Raw genomic sequence first — 22705 nt, 5'->3', positions numbered from 1 at the left:
ATTCCTTTATTTATTTTCAACTGTCTTTTAAAAAATTAGTTTTAGAACAATGGTCTCTTAAACTTTAAACAATGAAAGAGCCACTGTTCTTAAATAACATAACATCGTTCCGATGGCAGACGAAATTGACACAATCGAAACTGACTGAGTTTTTTTACCTAGAAATGAACAACACTCTATCTATACTGTCTATACTATACTCTATACCAGGGGTGGGCAAAGTGCGGCCCGCGGGCCGCATGCGGCCCTTTAGACATTTTTTTGCGGCCCGCGGAAAAAAAATTGAATCGAATTGAATGCAAAACATTAATAAATTAAACTAATTAAATAAATGCTAATTTATTAATGTTTTGTATTTTAATAACGATTTCCGAAGTGGAAATCGAAACGTCAAATAAATTTAAATTCAAACTTAAATCGTGGTTTATTCCCAAATGAAATAGTAAATTGCAGAGATGCCGCCAGGAAATAGCTTCTGAACAATATTAGTGAAAAAGAAATAGGTTTTTAGATAAAATAAAAACAAATAAATGTTTATATACATATATTTGGGGGAAATAGCGTGCTCAAATAAGTGCAAATGTTATTTAGTGAGTGACAGGTGTATGCTTTAAAAATTTTGAAATTTTCGATTTTTTTTTTTATTATTTTAGGTAAGTAAATGAAAGTACATAACTTCAATAACATAAAAGTACACATAACTGGGTAAATGAAAACAATGACCAAGGTAGAGAAATTAAGACACGCATTTGCAAGAAAAGCATTTATAAAAATGAAAAAAATGTTTGTTAATTGAGACCTTCCTCTGGAGCTGAGGATAAGAGCCTTAAGGTGCTACGTTTTCTTGACTTTGTTGTATGGAATGGAAAGCCGGAAGCCGGATACTAAAAGTACACAATATAAAGAAGTTGGAAAAAATTGAGATGTGGTGCTATAGAAGGATCTTGAAAATACCATGGATCCAACGAGTAACAAATGCAGAAGTGTTAAGAAGGCTACAAAAGGATAGCAAGGTGATAAAGAATATCACAACAAGAAAGCTGAAATATTTGGGTCATACTACCAGAGTAACCAGAGGTGCTAAATATGAGATATTGAGGTTCATAATGCAGGGTAAAAGATCCATAGATAGAAGAAGAATTTCCGGCCTGAGAGAGTTAAGAGGGTGATGTAGTTGCAGCTCAGTAGATCTTTTCAGAGAAGCCGCCAAAAAGGTACGGATATCTGTGATGATAACCAACCTTCGATAAGAGAAGGAACTACAAAAAGAAGAAGACATAACTTCAAGAATGCTCTATGAAAATATGAGTTTGACCGGAGTAAAATTACCAGAAATACAGCATCTTTAATATCCATATCTTCGACTAGCTTTGCAGCAGCTTGAGCGTAGTGAGAAACGTTCAACAGCTGTCCCCTTCTCTTTCGTAAATTACTCCGCCATTTAAAAACATATTTCGATGTGCATCACGATTTGACAAACAAAAAAGAAATTTAAAATAAAAGTTGTCAAAACTTTAAACGCGTTGTTGTCAAAACTGCCTTTTTCAAAGGTGGTGGATAACTCAAAAACTACTTGACAGATCCACCGGAAGTTTTTCATAGATTTTCTTTAGTCATTTCGTGAGGTAACGTCGTCGGGATATTTTTTGCTTAACAATAATGAACATGTTAATTTTCACTCTTTCTTACAAAAAATTTCGTTTTTTGACTTCTGAGTGATGTCAAAAACTCAAAAATAGTTAAAACTAAAAAAACTCGACAGCGTTACCTCAAGAAACTCATAAGTTAATAAAATATTTGTTTGTTTAATTTAGAATGATCTTATGAAGAGTTCCGATATCTACTGCAAAATCCATTTTTTTGAAGTGTCTGTAAAAATTTGTCACCGTTGACTAATTTTTCAATATTTGGTCTTTTTTTAAATATTGTTTTAATTGTATTGAATTTGTTTATTTAATTAAAAATAAAATAATTATACCATAGTTTAAAAAAATCACAAAAATTTGTTTGAAATTTTGATTTCAACCCCCACCCCAAATTAGTAAAAAGTTAAAAATTCGAACATGTTAAGGTAATAAATATTGCGGCCCTCGGTAATAGACCAAAAACATTTTGTGGCCCTTACTAAAAAAAGTTTTCCCACCCCTGCTCTATACAATATAAATACAACTATAATAGGTAAGTTAGATGTGTATGTGTACTGTGCATATATATTTCATGTTATTTTAATTATAACGGACTTTATATATAAGTATACCGTATTTTATTAATTTTTACAATGCTCTCCGGCTAACCCGGATTTTCGACAACCCGGATCGGCCGCGGTCCCGATTAATCCGAGTTATCGAGGTTCCACTGAATAAACAATTTAACACTAAAAGAAAAACGAAAAATGAAATAATAATCTTTTTTTTTTAATTACGGAGTACCTAAATTCAAGTTCAAACCTTCTTCTATCAGCTACCTATAAGAATTTTTGGCACGTTTTATTCTGAAACATTTTTTTTTAATTATTAATGAAGCGCATATGAGAGGACGGGCGATCGGGTTGCATTAACAACTAAAAAACAATATTTTAAAATGAAACAAGACCAAATTGCTTATCGGTAACTGATAAAATGAGATTCGAACTTGAATTTAGGCACTTCGTAGTTTCAAAAATAATGTTGTTCTAAGCTATTTTCTTGTGGCATTTTTATAATTAATTAGTTTTGATGGGAAAAACCACACTTTTACTAAAAAAAGATTTTATTATCGTTTCGACGTCCAAATTGGATGCCGTTGTCAAAATACAAAAAATATTAATGAATTTAATGAATTAAACAAAAATGTTGTTGCTTAGTAACGAATTCTTTTAATAATTTATATAATCTGACTCATTTATATCGGCAATTCAGACATATATTAATATTAATAATAATAATAATAATAATAATAAATGTCTTTATTAGCATTCCAAAAATTATACAACAAAACAAAAATATTAATTGGTCTGTAGGGCGAGGTTCAGCTTGTACATCATTGAAGGACAGCAATGTACAGCTGCTCTTCCACCTAACCCCCATTTCCTAATAGAAGGGCGAAAAACTATATTTTGTATATAAATATACTTACATATACTGATACTACTAGATAGTATGCAAATTAGGTACTCTAAAAATCGTAGGCTTGGCATTACTGCTCAGATAACAAATATTTAAACATTTTTTCCTTAAAACTATGTCCGGATAATGTACGAATATCATAATCAAAATTATTCAAATGACTCGCAATTGAAAAAGAAAATGAGCGTTTGAAAAAATGCGTTACGTGACGTGGTAAAGAGAGAGTGTTCCTATGTCTTAGATTAAGGTTATGGACATCAGTTCTATAAGTTATTCTATTGTATAGGTAAGGAGGTACCCCTTCCCGAAGAATCTTATGGTAGAAACATAAAGCATGAAGTTTTCTGCGGTCTTTCATGTTTAACCACTTATTTAAAGTAAAAGTATGGCTAATACTTTGATACTTTCTAATTCCAAAAATTAATCGTAAACAGGAGTTTTGTAATTTCTGTATTCTCCTAGAATCAGTCTCAGTAAGGCATGCGTTATAAAGCACATCGCAATAATTTAATTTTGATAAAATTAAAGATTCACACAACAAGGATTTGGTAGCACTGTTTAATATATTACGACTTTGGTATAGAAGCTTAAGTACCCCGTATGCTCTTTGTAAACAAAGACTAACATGGTGTGTAAATCTTAAGTCTTCATCCAACCAAACCCCCAGGTTTTTTACCTTTTTGCTAAAAATCAATTTACCATTTTCTAAAAGCAGTTTATTTGAGTAAGTTTCTAAAAATATTTTTCGATGAGAGGATCTACCAAAAACAATAGCCTGAGTTTTGGACGCATTCAGTTTTAGGCAATGATTTTGAGAAAAAATCTGCATATTTAATAAATCATAATTTATTGCATGAACTGCTTGTTCACACTCGTCTAAATTAAATGACATATAAAGTTGTGTATCATCAGCATAGTAGTGTTGAGTGCAAGACAAAAAAGCAGAAGGAAAATTTGATGTATACACAGAGAATAAAATGGGACCTAGTATCGATCCTTGAGGAACACCATTGTTAAGTTCTAAAAAAGAAGAAATTTCTTGATGAAGTTTTACAGCTTGATATCCATTTGATAGATAAGATTTCATTAACTCGACTGCTCCTTCATCTAACCCAGAGAACTGTAGAATATAGGATAATAAATCATGGTTAATTGTATCAAAGGCTTTCGAGTAATCCAAAAGAATTAGAATTGATATTTTATTTTGATCATAAGCTTTGAAGATGTCATCAGTAATGTTTACTAAAGCAGACAGACAACTATGCCCAGACCTGAAACCGGACTGTATAGAAGGAATAATTTTATTCTTATTTAAGTGAGTACTTAACTGATTTTCAATTACCTTTTCTAGAATTTTGGATAATGTTGGCAGAACACTTACAGGTCTAAGATCATTTAAACTATTAGGAATTTTAGTTTTAGGTAATGGAATAACATGCGCACGTTTCCAGTTATTAGGAAAAACAGAATGTTTTAAACAAAAGTTGATAATATGCGTGATATACGGAAGAAGATAGGGAATACACAACTGTAATGTTAATATGTTAATACCATCATGTCCAACAGCTTTACTCTTTATCTTATTTATTATATATAAAATATCAGTTTCAGAGACTGGTTTAAAATTAAGCAATTTGTTAAAATAAGTTTTAACCTTGTTTTGATAAAACATTTTTGTATCTAAGTCCTATTATACATTTTAAAGTAGAAGACTTTAAAATGATATTGCCAATATTTATGAGTTGCATTCCTGGAACGACTTTACTTAAAGATAGTTCATTCGATTACCTGAAATCAACCCCAACTCAAGAATATCCGTCACAAAAAATCATAACATGTGATCTGTCTTTAAAAAGACAACCACAAGCAACGATAAAAAACAATAGGAAATAAATTCAACATTTCAACAACATTCAAAACAACAACCACGTGAGATCTATTCTATCTAAAACTAAACCTAACAGTGAACAAGAAAGAACAAAGAATTGTATTTATAAAATACCTTGTGAATGCGAACAATTTTATTTGTTCAGGACCATTAAACGTTAGAATAAGTGAAAATCAGTCTTATAAAAAAAATAGAGAATTTGATAGATCTCATATATGTCAACACGCATGGGATAATGAACATAGAGTTCAGTGGAGAGATTCAAGTATAGTCCTGAAAGAAACAGATAGTAAAAAGAGAAAAATCAAAGAAGTGGGTCTAATTATGCTAAATGAAACCAATTGTGTCGCAAATTCCTCAGTAGAATGCAGTAGGATGTGGTTACCCATACTAAAAGAGGAAGTCAGTAGAAAGAAAATACCACGATTAGTAAGCCAGTAACATATCGAGCTAGTACAGATTTTATATTTTTGTGTTATTTATATATCTATGTATTATTAATATATATTATTTATAATTTAAAATAACATATGTACAGGGTTATTCACTATATTTTGACCCCCCTGTAAACTGCTTTATTTACAGAATTAGAAAAAAATGGTAAATACAAAAGTTATTCGATTTTTAAAATATGATCTTTTGACATATATAACATACTAGTGACGTCATCCATCTGGGCGTGATGACGTAATCGACTATTTTTAAATTAGAATAGGGGTGGTGTGCTAGCTCATTTGAAAGGTAATTAAATTCTCTATTCAGTAATATAAACATTAAGATAATTATTTATACAAAGTGTCCAAAAATAATTTTTTAATTAAATTAATTGATACAAAAAGAAGAATGTATGTAATTTATTTAATTTAAAATACATTTTACTGCTGTTAGAAAACAGAAATAAAAGTTTATTGCACAAATAGACATTGATTTTTGCTTAAATTCAATGTTCAAACTTCCAAGAGGCAGATGGGAGGCAGCTTGAACATTGAATTTAAGTGAAAAGTAATGTTTATTTGTTAAATAAATATTTTTTTCTGTTTTCTGACAGGAGTATAATGTATTTGGAATTAAATAAATTACATACATTCTTCTTTTTGTGTCAATTAATTTATATAAAAAAAATTATTTTTGACACCCTGTATAATTAATCATGTTAATGTTTATATTACTGAATAGAGAATTGAATAACCTTTCAAATGAGCTAGCACTCGACCCCTATTCCCATTTAAAAAAATAGTCGATTACGTCGTCACGCCCAGATGGATGACGTCACTAGTATGACATATATGTCAAAAAATCATAATTTAAAAATCGAATAACTTTTGTATTTTACATTTCTTTCTAATTCTGTAAATAAAGCAGTTTACAGGGGGGTCAAAATATAGTGAATAACCCTGTACATATTAAGGTCAGAATTTGGTATTAGTTTTGAGAGTAAACAAAAGTAAGACCTAATACTCACGATGTCGAGATAGTACCACAAGGTTTTTTTCTGGTTTTCCCTCGTGATTTACTATCGAATCTCTAACGCGAGAATTTTACAGTCACCGCTCCATGTGGTTGTCTTTTTAAAGACATATCACTTGTTATGATTGTTTGTGAGGGATATTCTTGAGTTGGGGTTGATTTCATGTAATCAAATGAACTATCTTTCAGTAAAGTCGTCCCAGGAACGCAACTCATAAATATTGGCAATATCATTTTAAAGTCTTCTACTTTAAAATGTATAATATATTATGTCTGAAGTGCCGATATATTTAAATGAGTCAGATTAAATACATTATTAGAAGAATTTTTTACTAAGCAACAACATTTTGGTTTAATTTATTAATATTTTTTGTATTTTGACAACGGCATCCGATTTAGACGTCAAAACGTTAATAAAATCATTTTTTTAGTAAAATTGTGGCTTATTTCCCATCAAAACTAATTAATTCAAAAATAATATTTTTACTTGTGTTTTTGGACGTAGAAAATCGCCATTTTTCTATTTTTTTCAGTTTAAAATTGTTCATAACTCGGAAACTATTAACTTTAGATGGAAATTAAAAAAGACCTTTTTTGTTCCCAATGATCCAAAAAAGCGGATAGCATAGGCGGTTCAGATGGTATAAAAAGGGGTTTTTTAAAATGTAACACCCTTTGTTTAAATAATATAATTAAAAAATGGGCAAATGCTGTTAAATGAAACCTATACCAAAAAATCAGCCACTTATTTGTGATTAATTGCCGCAGGGTTTCTTCTTGATTTTCATTAGAGTTAGGGAAAAATAATTTTTTTAAAAACATGTTTTTTAAAAACTAGTCAGTTTTGGGGCGCCACCCCCGCTAAACGGTGGGTGATAGACATATGCTGTCGCGAAATAAATAGTGGGACATATGAGGCGCTTAGTGCAAGAGTGGCCTAACTCGTAAAAACTGATATTGAGAAAAAGACGATTTAGTTTTTATTAAATATGACCACTCTCTTTTCTGTAAGGATTATTATCCTTAGTTTTAAATTTCAACACCTTAAATTAAGTTAATAAATTTCATTTTACATTAATATCACAAAAAAGAAAAATTTTCAAAACATTTTTGGAAAAAAAATTGTAGGCCACTTTTGCACTAACATTATATAAATAAAAAAAAATAAAGTGCGTTTTTGCATAAAATATATTTTTACAATACTTGTATACAAAAAATGAACAAAAGTCAAAACAATGCCCTTAACTAATTTTTTTTTATAAACATTTATTCCACTATTTGTTCGGAATCTTCTATAGCGCAAAACACATTATCTTCATCATTATCTTGTATACGTTGACCTGAGTTTTTAACATTTAGGTTGTTATAAAAGTTATGTAAATAGGGTGGTACATACACCAACAAATCTTGTAAATTGCTAAATTTAGCTGCTTCAATGTCTCTGCCCTTTGGGTATAAAAGTGGAAGTTTTCCAATAAACGTAGATATATTGCGCTTCGTAATATCTATATGTTTAAAAATAACATCCGGATTGTTAGATTCTTTATAATGTAATTGTAATGGTTCAGTTAAAGAGTATCGCAACCATTGCATTTTTAACCAGTTGACCGATTCACCCTCGACAGTCTTTTTACGATTAGTAATGGTTTTCTCTAATGGAACACTACTCACGAAATCGTTGCTGGTCATTTCTACAACTGTGAATGGATTTTGTTTTTTGGCTGTCCTAATCACTCTGGTCCAATCTCTAGGTACATACTGCCGTGCTTAGCGAAAACACCGTATCTGCAAAAATCTGAAAAAATGAAATTTTTACTTATTTCTAACCCAAATGTGCATATCTATCTTATTTGCTTACTAGCAATGACGTAAGTTACGCCAAAACACATTAAACACACCACGTCTTATGCCGTATCCTGTGTAAATGTTTACGAATTCTTAAACTAAAATCGATTTTACGCGAATGTGATGTCTCTGCAGATACGGCGTTTTGGCTAAGCACGGCAGCATAGATATCATTGAAAGTTTTTTTGTTCTTCTCTATGATCCCAAAGTCACGGTCACAGGCTAGATATGAAAGCCCCGACACCAAAAATTTATGGTCAATTTGCTGGACTTTTGATATCTTGGTTTGTATGATATAATTACAGAATAGAGACATTTTGATATTCCTATTCTGCCCTCCGCATTGGTCACTATACATAATTAATTTTGACGTGTTAACATAGTTTTTAATATAATGCTGTATGCAAGATCCAATCTCTTGAGGTCCTCTAGATGCTATGGCTTCATGCCAAACGTACATGTGGGCCTGATTGCTTGACAAGTTGTGGATACCTAAACAGTATGTCCACAACTATCTTTTGTAGTAACATACCCCAGTTGAAAGATGAGGAGTAGGTAATGTAGACATGAGATCAAACGCTATTATAGTGACATCGTTTTCAGCTATTTTACCCAACTCCGAATCCAATGCCATCCCAGCACGTGCGCTTTCTGCCTTTCGAAGATGCAATTCTTTCTCTAACTTTAAACTTGCTAAAGTAACTTCAGAAGTTTCTGTTTTTATTTTTTGTTCAAATTCGTCACATCTTCTACAACTGTCAGATATAGTTGCATGAAAAGTTAAATTAAATTTTTTTCTGAAAACATCTCTAAAAACAAATTGTGACGCAGGATCATTTGTTTCTTGTTTGTATAAGGAATACATAGTTGACAGATTTAAAGTGGGAGCCAAATAACAAAGATTGGGATTTTTTGTTCTAGAATAGTGTGACTGATATTTTGGGAATCTCGAAATAAAATTAAAAATATTGTCAAGTTTCTCCTGACTTGTTTTATTATGAGGCTCCTTTTTTCCTCGTTTATCCTTAGAAGGTGTACCACCTTGCTCCTTATTATTCAAAGCACGTGTAAGCCGACCATCTGAAACTCTCAGGACTTTTTTAAAAAACTCCTTGCAAACTGGAATCTCTATGCCTCTTTCTCTTGTCAAATAATATCGTCTTGTGTATTTTCTGGAGTCACTTTGAGCATTATTGGCTAATTTTGAAGTAAGTTTGATTTGGCCACATAAATAAGACGTCTGTAAATCATAATTGGTGAGTTTATAGAAATCTTTAAAAATAGTTTCACGCTGTTGAAGAGTAATAAGTTTATGGCATTCTTTAAAGCAGCGGCAGTCGGATGGATCAAATTGTTTGGCAGCAACTACCTTACCCTTAATGGTTGTATACTCACGTCCACTGTTTCGTAATTTTTTTCTTATATTACGTTGCCATTGACTTTTATCTGCAAATTTGCGCCGAGGACCACGTTTCTTACTTCTTGGAATTTCTCCAGGATTTGCAATATCGTTAGATTGAAAATTGCTTTGTAAATTCTCATCAGCCACCAGCACCTTTTCATTTTCAGCTAAAACAAAGTTTATTAGTTTCTCGCAAACGATTATAATAATAATAAAATACCTGTACTTTTTTCACTTGACGATTCTTCTATATCAGAAGGATTGTAGCTGGAACCTGAATCTGCAAATGGATCATCAATACTAGAGATATCACTGTCATCAAAGATATTATTGCTTTTGCCTGAAAGAGATAAGTTACAGTAATTCAGCCGTGCATTAAAATATACTTTTTAACACCTTATTCCAAAATGTCTGCTTTTACTTTTAATAATATTACTACTTAAGAAAATTATCTGGATAATATATTTACCTGATGTGGATGGAATATCCATAATGAAACTTCCAAATAACTACAGTTAAACAATTAAAGTATACACGAGCTGTTAAAAAACAAATAATAATTTTAAGGTTAAAAGATAGGCCACTAGTGCACACGAGAAATTGAAACACATAGATAGGCACGAACGTTGGGCTATTACTGCACAACCGTTTGTCAACAAATCGTAATACGCCAAAGTGACCTTGACCATTCCTCTACCGTCATTTTAATCAAATCGATGTGGGCCACTATTGCACACGATAGATTAATAAAAATACTAACGCTCGGTGTTATTAACTCAAATATCATTTTTTTTTAGTTAGGCCACTTTGGCACTATGCGCCTCATATAGTCCTCTTCGTATTTCTATTAAGGAAATTTTTTGCAAAACGTACAGGAAGGGCTACGTTTCGCAAAAACCACAAATTACCCCCTTTAAAGGGATGAAAATGGGGTTCCGGGGCGAAATTTTTTAAGAATAAATTAATCTTGTAATAAGCACCCCTTGATATAATAGAGAAAAAAAATAAAACCGGACTTGTGTCAGTTTTGCGAGGTTCAACGTCTGTACACTATTATGTAGTTAGTTTGTGAGTTGTTTATGTAACCAAGTATGTAATTTGTTTAAGCAATTTAAAATAAATATTTTGCAAAATTTTAATTCTCTTATTAACCTATTAGTACTAGAAGATATTATGAAATGATAGGTAACTTAAATATCTATGTATTGTAGTTATAAATATCTTTTTTTAAATAAATTTAAAAAAAAAGTTAATTTTTTATTTGAAAATAAAATGTATACATATATGTTAATTTTTCTTGAATCATGCTTTTTATTTTTAGAATTACTTTTTTTGACTGAAAAACTTTACAAATATATTTTAAACACATTGTTATGGACTTTGTATGATTATAAATAAAAAATAATAAAGTTAAATATATAAATTGGTAATATAGATTAATTCCGTAATTTTTATTTATAGCTATGCAAAGTTCTTGCTATTTTTATTCTGACACTTATTTCTGTTGTTTGAAACAGAAAATTACTTTCTGAAATTCAGGTTTCCAGGTATTTGTATTTATCAACTGTTTCTATCGTCACATCTTCCAAATGTATGTTTGTCTGTATATTTGTTTTCTGTTATTATCATATATTTAGACTTCTTTATATTGATTTTTAGTCATATTTTTCACAGAAACTGCATGTCTACTTTAGTAGTAGTTGGAGTTGTTCAGCAGAGCTTGCCATAATCACGGTGATATCTGCATATCTTATGTTGATAATAGTTCCTCCGTTAATTATTATTCCTTATGTTTCATATAGTAATGCTTCTTCAAAAATGGATTCAATCTATACATTGAATAGTAGTGGAGACAGAATACATCCCTGCCTAACTCATCTCCTGATTTCAATTTCTTAACTGTTATCATTCTTTTCAAAGTCCCTTTTGTCTATGTTTTTGTCTTTAGAATTTGGACTAATTTTTCATGTCATAGGTACTTTGTCGAGTGCTTTTTCAAAGTAAATGTAACAAACATGTACATCCACATTCATATCTTTGAGCTATCACATTAAAAGCAAATTACGTATCTCTGGCTTCTAATTCGTTTCTGAAATAATGTTAGGATACATAAAAATTTATCGACCAACGTTCAATATTTGAAATCCAACATGTCTCGGTGAAAAACGTCGAGTTTTAAAAGAGCTGATGTGTAAAAACATACTCGGGTATCCATTTGATTTCAACGCTTTCTTAAATGTTGATAACATGCTTATCCGAACGAGGTTCATAAAGTCTTAGTGATTGATTCATAGAATATGTTATATTTTAACCCTTTCAGGTGCTTCATATTTTGGCTCTGACAGTACTGGCACTGATGATGCGCAATCATCATGTGATTCTCCAAAAGAACGAAGACCTACAAACTGATTTCTTGCCTACCCCTCTAAGCAAAAAAGATGATGACAATCCCTACTATTTGCCCACAACTCAGGATAGCCGCAAAATATACACATGTAAGTCATAACTATCATATGAAACAATAAATTATAGATGTTAGAGGGTTTATTACTTTTATAAAAAAAGGGGACAATTATTATTGCAGTCGAAGGACTAATCACTGAGCCTTGATCCAATTCTATTTTTATATGAAATTTGTCAGTCTATCGAATATATCCCACACCTGTCCTAATCCTAGTTGTTACTCCTATATACATGTCTGTCACAATCTTCAAATACTCACCGGCAACTCCTTTCTTACTGAGTGCTCACCACAGCACCCCTCGGGGATCTCTATCATTATGATTTCTCAACCATACCATTGGTGTATTATTCCTATTGGTGTAGTCACTGAAGGTGGATATTAGCTATTACCTCCGATTTCGGTGAACCTCCATCGATTTTCATGAAAATTGGTGAGTGGTTAGAGGATACCTCAAAGTGATATGATACCAACTTGCGCTCTTACCCTGAGGGTGGACGCCACCTCTTCTCAGGGTGAAGACATGTGAGGCAGAGATAACCAGACATGTGATCTCCCACGTCGCATAGGATTAGCCTGAGCATCATTTGGTAAATTAAACTATGTATTTAAATCGGACTTACCCATATGCCTCAAAAGGAAAATCTTTGACCACTGTGTATTATCTGTATGCACGTATGGAGCGGAGACATTAATACTCATAAAAAAGATAGCGAACAAGATTTGCGTAACTCAAATCCCAAACGAAGAAATACGGCGTAGAACTACAACAGATGCTGTCAAAAGAATCACGTCGTTAAGTGTAACTGGGCAAGACACGTCGCCAGATTATCAGACAACCGATGGACAAAACGTACTGTCGAGTAGAGGCAACGACAAAAAGCACTACAGAGCAGAGGACGCCCACCAACCAGAAGGACCGACGCAACAAGACAGAGACAGATGTAAAGAACTGTGGGAGACCTATGTCCAGCACTAGACGCACACAGGTTGATGATGATCATATCATCGTGAAAACATTTTCGAGCATTTGAAGCCTGAAGTCTTTTTCTATCAGTATTATGTCTTTCACGACGTGTCCAAGACATCACCAATGCAACAAAGTAGAGATGTTAAAAAAGTTACAAAGTACTCGTTACTTACGAATACCGAAAGTAACGATTACTGTACAGAGGGGCAAATCGTTACTTTGATTACTCTGATTAATTCGTTAACGACTATTGTATCTACTTTGATTACTTTGATTACTCTGATTACTTCGTACCAATCGTATCAGAGCGAGTAACGACTATTGTATCTACAACCAGTACACTTGATTACTTTCTACCAATGGAATCTCAGCGAGTAACGGACGAGACTGGTATTTTACGAGTGTTATCGAATATCGTTATCGGTATGAAGCGTTTTAAGGGTGTGAGGACCTACTGAGAAATACGATTCTCGATTACCGGTACTCAAATACAAAAGTACCAAAAGTAATCATAGTAATCAAATCATTTTTATACCTTAAACAGATCGGTGAAGGTCGTTGTTACATCGGAATACCTATACAAAATACCTACCTACTGAGAAATACGATTTTCAATATGATTACCGGTACTCAAATACAAAAGTAACAAAAGTAATCATAGTAATCAAAGTAACGAATACTATAAATGATTACTTTATACAAAAGTAACGATTTGTAACGAATACTCGAAAGTAACTATAATCAACATCACTAAACAAAAGTGCAGTATTATTCCACACCCGCTTACATTTTTGTGTACGGGCCAGGAATTGGAAAAGCTTTAGACTTATTCTATTTTGACATTTTTTTCTTTATATTATTTGAATGTTAAATTTATTTTCTAGCTGACATCGATATGGGAGCCCTAATGACGGTTTGTACCTTATCCATTACCCTTCTTATGGTCTACGGAACAATTAAAGGAAAACCGACACATGTCCTCCCATTCTTCTGCCTACAACTTTTCGATTTTGCCATTACAGCGTAAGTAACACTGATTTTTTTGTTGGGTAAGAGAACCGTTTAAAGGTCGATTCGCACACATCCGTGACGTGACCGTAACAAGACAGTGCCATATCAGTGCTTCTCCGGACCGTGATTTTGACTGTTTCATGTCGTGTTCACACAGCACAGTATCGTAACGTGAAGGTTATCAGAATGACGGTATTTTCCGACAACGAACTGTTGATAATTGCTGTGGTCTTAGATAAAGAAGATAAAGCAGAATAACAGGAAAAGAAAAGAGAGACTACAAATAAACGCTTGTGGATCCATCAAACTTGGAAGAAGAGAGCAACGGAAGGGGAATTCTTTACTCTATATAAAGAGTTGATGGACGATTTAAACAAGTTTTTTGAATGAAAACGGGATAGTTTCCGGGAGTTGGCTGTATACCATACAGTTAAATAACTTTTTCCGTCTACCGTCCATTTATGATCAATTTTAACACCATCAAAATCATTGATTAATGACCCCTATTAATGAATGATTTTCTATTATTGAACGATTTCATTATAGGCAACACAACATTCATTGCTTGCATAAATTAATTAAACGCCCTGTGATTGGCAGTGACCTATGGTGTAGGCAACCAAACATATATTGTCCTTTTCATGATCATTTTTCAGTGCGTAACAAATGATAGGAAAAAGGGTAAGTCCGTGATAATACACATTTATGACATTTATTCTAACATGACATTTTAGTTAAATCTGACAGTTGTCACATTTTATTTTCAATTTGGAATAAAAGCAAATAAAATGTGTTTCTTGCATTTATAAAATGGTATTTTCTTTGATTTGTAATTGTATAGCCTTATAAATTATACAGATTATATTTTGTAATACTATTATCTAATTAAAAAAATATTTTTTTATTATGGCGCCATCTATCGACAACTAGAATAACTAGAATAAATGTTATAAAAATGTCACCGACGAAATGTAATCACCGACGTGCCTTTTTTTCTGTCACATACAATTTAATGCGTTAGAAAGAAATCGAAAAACTGTGACGCACTGAAAGATTATCATGAGAAAAAGAATACCTATTTATATTCCCACTAAAAAATTTAAAAATACACTTGTTGGTTAAATAACTATTAACATGAAGTAAAAATTCCTTTTATGTAACTGGTATAATTTAATCAAGAATTAAAATTCTAAAAAATCCAAATGGATTACATTAATCGTTCAGAACGTTTTCTGACTTATCAGTCCATCTTCAGTGAAATCATTTTACTTGATTCTTCTTCTTGCAGTACCGTCTCCTATCGGAGATTGGTTACCATTACAGCAGTCTTAACTTTGTTGGCTGCATTTTACTTGCTAAATAGCCTCAAAACCAAACAGTGGTTGGATTTAATATGAAATTTACAGTATAAAATTGTAAACATAATACGACTTGAAGCCGATAAACATGAATAACTTTCCGGAAACATGAGATTACTCTACTCTGACTTTTTCCCGTACGCTTTGGTTGACATTCATCTGCCAACTTTCTAAGCTTTTTGAATATTTTAGAATGTCTTAGAATCCGTTTATGTTGTTGTTGAGTAAACTGTAAGTATATACAGGGTGATTGATTAGTAGGATAAAGCTCAATAGCTCCGCTATTCGCGGTGTGCAAGTACTTGGAAGGGAAACGAGAAACGACCGTGCGCGAGTCGCGGAGAAATATTGCAACTATCTTAAATAATTCATATTGTCAATTGAAATTGTCAAATTGACGTATATTTCATACCTTCTGTCATTGAAGCAGAAAAATTATATATTGCTCCACAATAGTGATATGATATGCAATTATTATATATAGTATGGTATAGTTAGACCCAAACCCAGACATCCAAAGTGAAAGTTATCCTCCAACACCAAATTGTTCTATATGGTCCACATAATGTTCAGAAAAAAGTCACACCATTTTGAGCGTCGGGTTTGGGGGGGAGAGGGGGGAGAAATCTGCAAATTCGTAGTTTTGTACGTTTTTCGTCAATATTTCAAAACCTAAGCGGTTTAGCAGGAAAAACCCTCTTCACAAAATTGTTCTACATTAAATTTGAAATAAAAAAGGCCCATGCATAACCCTTCTAAAATGAACGGTTCCAAAGTTACGGAGGTAGTATGGTATAATTGGTCCAAAAAAAGGCCTAACCCAGACATCCAAAGTAAAAGTTTTCCTTCAACACCAAATTGTTCTATATGGTCCACATATTGTTCAGTAAAAAGTTACACCATTTTGAGCGTCTGGTTTGGGTGGGAGATGGAGGAGAAGTCGGTAAATTAGTGGTTTTTTTACGTTTTTCGTCAATATTTCTAAAACTATGCTTTAGCGTAAACAGTGTTGTATACAAAAATGTTCTACATAAAATTTAAAACAAAAAAGGTTCTATACATACTTGTTATAAAATCAACGGTTCCCGAGTTACGGAGGGTGAAAAGTGGAGGTTTTCGATACTTTTTATATTTACCGATTTCTCCCCCCTCTCCCCCCCAAACCCGACGCTCAAAATGGTGTGACTTTTTTCTGAACATTATGTGGACCATATAGAACAATTTGGTGTTGGAGGATAACTTTCACTTTGGATGTCTGGGTTTTTGGTATAGTTACATCATAAATATTGCCCAAAAAATATAAAAAGTATCGAAAACCTCCACTTTTCACCCTCCATAACTCTGGAACCGTTGATTTTATAACAATTATGTATACAACATTTTTTGTTTTAAATTCCATGTAGAACATTTTTGTATACAACACTGTTTACGCTAAAGCATAGTTTTAGAAATATTGACGAAAAACTTAAAAAAACTACTAATTTACCGGCTTCTCTCCCATCTCCCTCCCAAACCGGACGCTCAAAATGGTTTAACTTTTTACTGAACAATATGTGGACCATATAGAACATTTTTGTGTTGGAGGAAAACTTTTACTTTGGATATTTGGGTTATGCCTTTTTTTGGACCAGTTATACTATACTACCTCCGTAACTTTAGAACCATTCATTTTAGAAAGATTATGTATAGGGCCTTTTTTATTTCAAATTTAATGTAGAACAATTTTGTATAGAAGGTTCTTCATGCTAAACCGCATAGTTTTAGAAATATTGGCGAAAAACTTAAAAAACTACGAATTAACCGAATTCTTCCCCCTCTCCCCCCCCCCCCCAAACCCGACGCTCAAAATGATGTCACTTTTTCTGGACATTGTGTGGACCATATAGAACAATTTGGTGTTGAAAGATAACTTTCACTTTGGATGTCTGGGTTATGCCATCTTTTGGGTCAACTATACTATACTAATAAAGGTAAATTTAATTAATTGTATTTTGCTTGCAGTACTGCATTTTAATAACTAATTTTATTTACTACATACAATTGTTTACGTTTGCATAACATAACCTGCATCTTATTTTTTCTTCTCATTATTTTTTTGGACTATGGGCTTGACAATTATCCAGCAACCAGGACTAATATAATTGGCCAATATAATTAAAAGTGCGAATAAAAGTACAGAGCGTAGAAATAGAGGTCGCTTTGCCGAACTTGCACGGTCCCAATAGTAATCGATAGCAATAAAAGTTAATAACAAATATATTAGCCACCTTTGAGCTTCACATTACAAAATTAGTTAGAATGTTACAGGGTGTTCGATAACACAGTGGCAGACCAAACTTATGTTTTTTAAAATGGAACACCCTATATTTTATTTTAAATTCGAAATCCTGTTAACTTCTCCATCACAAAAATATAAAGGTTTGTTATGTTATACAGGGTATTTTCAAAGTTATAACCAATTTTATATGAAAATCGTAACAAGTTCAACTCCCTGTATAAATAAAAATAAGCAAAACAACAATGCAGAATTTTCAAGAATGGTCGATATTGCTAATTTTCTTTATATCAAATACAGGGTGAGTCAAAACGCAAGTACATTATTTTCTCAGTAATTTTAAATGGAACACCCTGTATTTTATATCACTATTGAAAAGTACCATTACCGTACTTTAATTTTTAGATAACATTCCCTATGTCTAAATTTATTAGTTTTCGAGATATTTTCATTTTTCAATGGACCAGTAGCGTGGCCACCCAAATCATCAGAATTTAATAAACTGGACTGATTTTTTTGGGGTTACGTTAATAATGAAGTTTATAAGATACCTCCAACAACAAGGGATGAGATGAAAAAAAGAATATAAAGTGTATTTCGATGTGTTAATTTACAAATGCTCCGTAGAGTAAGTAGCTCATTCAATGATCGTTTTTAGGCGTACATAAATGTGTTAGGGATAATTTTGAACACCTTATGTAATTAAATATTAAAAATATTTTATTAAAAGTAGCTTCTAATATTTCAAACATGTTTTTTTGCAAAATGTATTACTGATAAATTATGTTTCGTTCTTTATTTGTTATATTGTTACATGTACATACAAAAGTAGTGTTTAATTGTCTTCACAAAATATTGTATTTTGTGTTTGTGTGTTTTTTTGTAAAATTTATTACTAATTTTCTTTGTTTATTTGTTGCATTTACATAAAAAGGTAGTTTTTAATTGTTTCAAAAATGTTGCATGTAGTGGTTGTGATTTTGTTTGTAAAATGTATTACTATATTACTAATAAATTATTTTTATTTCTTTATTTGCTACAGTGTTACATTGATTACCGGATTGATAATCGGTAATCTTCAATTGTCAATTCAGTCATGGCTTACTTAAAATTTAGATAAATTTAAACACCTAAAATAATTTGCTCTGAAAAATGAAAATATCTCGAAAACTAATAAATTTGGGCATAGGGAATGTTATATGAAAATTAAAGTACGTTAATGTTACTTTTCAATAATGATATAAAATACAGGGTGTTCCATTTAACATTTCTGAGAAAATAATGTACTTGCGTTTTGACTCACCATGTATTTGATATAAAGAAAATTAGCAATATCGACCATTCTTGAAAATTTTGACAATACGTTAAAAATATGGCATCAATAAACCATTGTTGTTTTGCTTATTTTTATTTATACGGGGAGTTGAACTTGTTACGAATTTCATATAAAATTGGTTATAACTTTGTAAATACCCTGTATAACATAACAAACCTTTATATTTTTGTGATAAAGAGAAGTTAACAGGATTTCGAATTTAAAATAAAATATAGGGTGTTCCATTTAAAAAAAAAACATAAGTTAGGTCTGCCACTGTGTTATCGAACACCCTGTAACATTCTAACTAATTTTGTAATGTGAAGCTCAAAGGTGGCTAAAATTTTTGTTATTAACTTTTATTGCTATCTATTACTATAGCGGAGCTATTGAGCTTTACCCTACTAATCAATCACCCTGTATAGGGTGGCCGGAAAGTCCCTTTACATTAATCAATTGCTACTGTTGTACTACAGATGGAAAAATTATAACCCAATTTTGTAAGTTATTTATTACTTATTTATTTCTCTAAAACATCGCTGTGCATACATCCATTATCGCAACACATTGATACGACGCCATGTTCGTATGCTCATCCGTCTCAGCATGTCCAGAGTTACTGGCTTAAAAGCTTGACGAACTCCGTTTTGCATTTCTTCATTTGAAACATATCTGCGTTTTCTAATTTCCACTTTAATGAAACCCTACAGTGCATTGTCCGGCGTTGTCAAATCTGGACTTTTTGGAGGCCAAGCAATTGGAGAACCTCGCCCAATCCATCGCTACGGGAAGATTTCATTCAGGCGCTGGGGAACAGCGAGAGAAAATGAGGTGATCCGCCATGTTGTTGAAAATAAACACTGTTAATAGTGCTCCGAGCTCTCAATTGCGGTAGTAACTACTCGTTGATCATCTGCAGATAAGTATGTTGAATTATGGAGCCTTTATAAAATATGGCCCAATGCTTGCACAAGTTTCAACTCGAGTGCTTAGTCTTCCACTCTTTGGAGCGTCAAGAACGGTTCCCAATGAAAAAGCCTTGTTCTTCCAGAACGTTAAAGTTGGTCTGGATGGTGATGGTTTTTCAAAACGAACAACAAAATCATTCATAATGGCTGCCATTGTTTTATTGTTATGACAACGTTAGTGTATCCACACTGCAGTTACCAAACGCTCTTCAATTGTATACAGTAGAACTCCAATTATCCGCACTCGAATTATCCGGATCGCCAATTATCCGGATCAAATTGAGAAAAAGAAAAAATCAAGTTTGTAAAAAAATAATTCATTTTACTGTGATTCAATATTGTGTGTCAATATTACGTAATGTAAACTTTGTCATTTACATATTGCTGTGTATACTGTATTGTTTTTCATAATAAATACCGTATATGTTCTCCATTGTGTTTTGCTGTAATTACGTTTCTTTCCCGGAAAAGGCATTTTTCGAGAAAAATCCAATTATCCGGATTTTTGATTATCCGGATCGGGTCCGGTCCCAATTAATCCGGATAATTGAAGTTCTGCTGTACTCACTTGTGTCTTGTGTCCGCCAGTACGTTTCAATCGCGGCATTGTGACCAGATAGATGACCTTGACGATGCGGATGCGCCCGAACACCAACAAACATTGGCGTGCTGTTGCAACATTATTATTTTTAGTGTAAAGGGACTTTCCGGTCACCCTATAGTATATCTGGGTCTACCCCAAAATCCCGACAGCCAAAATCCCCGAGAGCCAAAATCCCGACAGCCACAATCCCGACGGCCAAAATCCCGACACGCCAGAATCCCGACAGGCCAAGATCCCGACAGGCTAGAATCCCGACAGGTTTGATATAAGTTTGATATAAGTTTCTTTTTAACATATAATTACATTTATTTCTTGTTTTTTGTTTATGGCCATCTGTTTTTTATTTTTTGTTACTAAACAAAAGTATTTTGTATTAAAAGTATTAAACAAAAGTCGGAATTTTTACTTATGTGAGGATTGTTGCATGTCGGGATTTTGGCCTGTCGGGATTCTGGCGTGTCGGTGTTTTGACCGTCGGGATTTTGGCTGTCGGTATTTTGGGCGGCACCGAGTATATCTAACTAAAAAAAATACCATTTTCTTTCATATCCCATTTTTATATTTCGTGTCCATATACTTCTTCTTCTTCTTCTTGTGCCACTCCTATCGGAGATTGGAAATCATCCATATACTTAGGATTTGACAAATCAAAAAGATCCGAATTTTTACGCACCAATACCAATTCAATTAAGATTTCGTCATTCATTTCGAATAATGCAACCGTGGTCCTTCAGTGAAAATAAAATATCGTCGGCGAGACATCTGTCTGTACGGTACAGTCACATCGACAACACTGTCTGACCACTGTGCCGGGCGTGTGCGAATTGGGCCGTTTATTTTCCCAGAAGAATATCTTTACGTCGCCGGTGGAATCACTTCACGTTCAAGATACAGTCACGGATGTGTGCGAAGAGGCCTTAATAGTAGATTATTTTATATTTTAGTCTAACCGCAACTGGATACTTTTGCTACTTGAGATCTGCTCATCGCCTAATCGCAGAAAACTGGAACCTTCCTCTGCGCCAAGAACTTCTCCAGTTGAGCCCGCAAGTTTTGACGCTCATAGTGTTGCTGGCCTTCTTATTTTCAATGTTATGGAAGGTAAGTATTTTATATTTTTACATTTTACGTATCAAATCCTTCGGGCTGAACCTCTCCTCTGACTAAATTTAGAATTTATCTAATCAGAAGTGCATACTAATAGAAAAAGAGGAAGCTTATACATTTCTTAGTATCTGATGCACGTGGTTTTTACCTACCGGTAGAGGACCCCAACCAATAGTAGAGGACCCAAACATCCAAAAACAAACTCGACACATTCGAAAGGAAAGTATTGAGGAGAATACTAGGATCTGTGAGGAAAAGCGGAATCTTCAGAATTTGATACAACAACGAGCTTTATTAACTTTATAAGGAAACACCCGTCAGCCTTCATTACAATACAAAGATTGCAATGGGTCGGACATGTGATAAGAATGAGAGGTGATAGGCTACCAAAAAAGCAGTGAACTCTAGAATGCAGTAAAAGAGACCGGTTGGAAAGCCAAGAAAGCGCTGGGAAGACACAGTAAGCAGTGACGCACAAGCGCTTTTAGGAGTCCATGTATGGAGAAGAGCAACCACAGACAAACAAGCGTGGAGGCAAAAAATAAAAGAGACCAAGGCTCAATTTGGGCTATAGTGCCGCAGAAGAAGAAGGTGGAGGACCCAAAAACAGACGAAACATTGCAAGCAATTAGCAAAGTGAAGAACGCAAAAGCTCTAGACTTCGACAATATACCGACCGAATTCCGTAAGAGAAATAAAAGAGAAACTTTATATAGACAATGTAATATAACAAACACTCCTGTGGAGAGAAGAGAAAATACCAACAAACTGGCACGAAAGTGTAATAATCACCATCCATAAAAAGGGAGACAAAACAAAGTGCTCTAATTATAGAGGCATCTCCCTACTTAATACGGCCTCTTAAATCCCCCTACTTAATACAAAATTTTATCGACCATCCTATTAACCATGCTAGCGCCTTTTGTAGAA

The 22705-nt window shown here is 33.0% G+C and overlaps 1 protein-coding gene across 1 annotated transcript in view; it reads left to right on the top strand.

The window, feature by feature from the left end:
* Window positions 1-22705, top strand: part of LOC126881560 (lysosomal-associated transmembrane protein 4B) — a 73553-nt gene that overhangs the window by 14835 nt on the left and 36013 nt on the right. Inside the window, exons 3-5 of the mRNA XM_050645887.1 lie at window positions 12027-12201; window positions 14022-14160; window positions 21613-21769. Coding sequence (XP_050501844.1) covers window positions 12027-12201; window positions 14022-14160; window positions 21613-21769 — 471 coding nt within the window. The remainder of the gene's footprint in view (window positions 1-12026; window positions 12202-14021; window positions 14161-21612; window positions 21770-22705) is intronic.

The sequence above is a fragment of the Diabrotica virgifera genome, chromosome 3 (assembly GCF_917563875.1).
Source record: "Diabrotica virgifera virgifera chromosome 3, PGI_DIABVI_V3a".
Taxonomy (NCBI): Eukaryota; Metazoa; Arthropoda; class Insecta; order Coleoptera; family Chrysomelidae; genus Diabrotica; species Diabrotica virgifera.
This window is presented reverse-complemented; position numbering and strand designations above follow the sequence as displayed.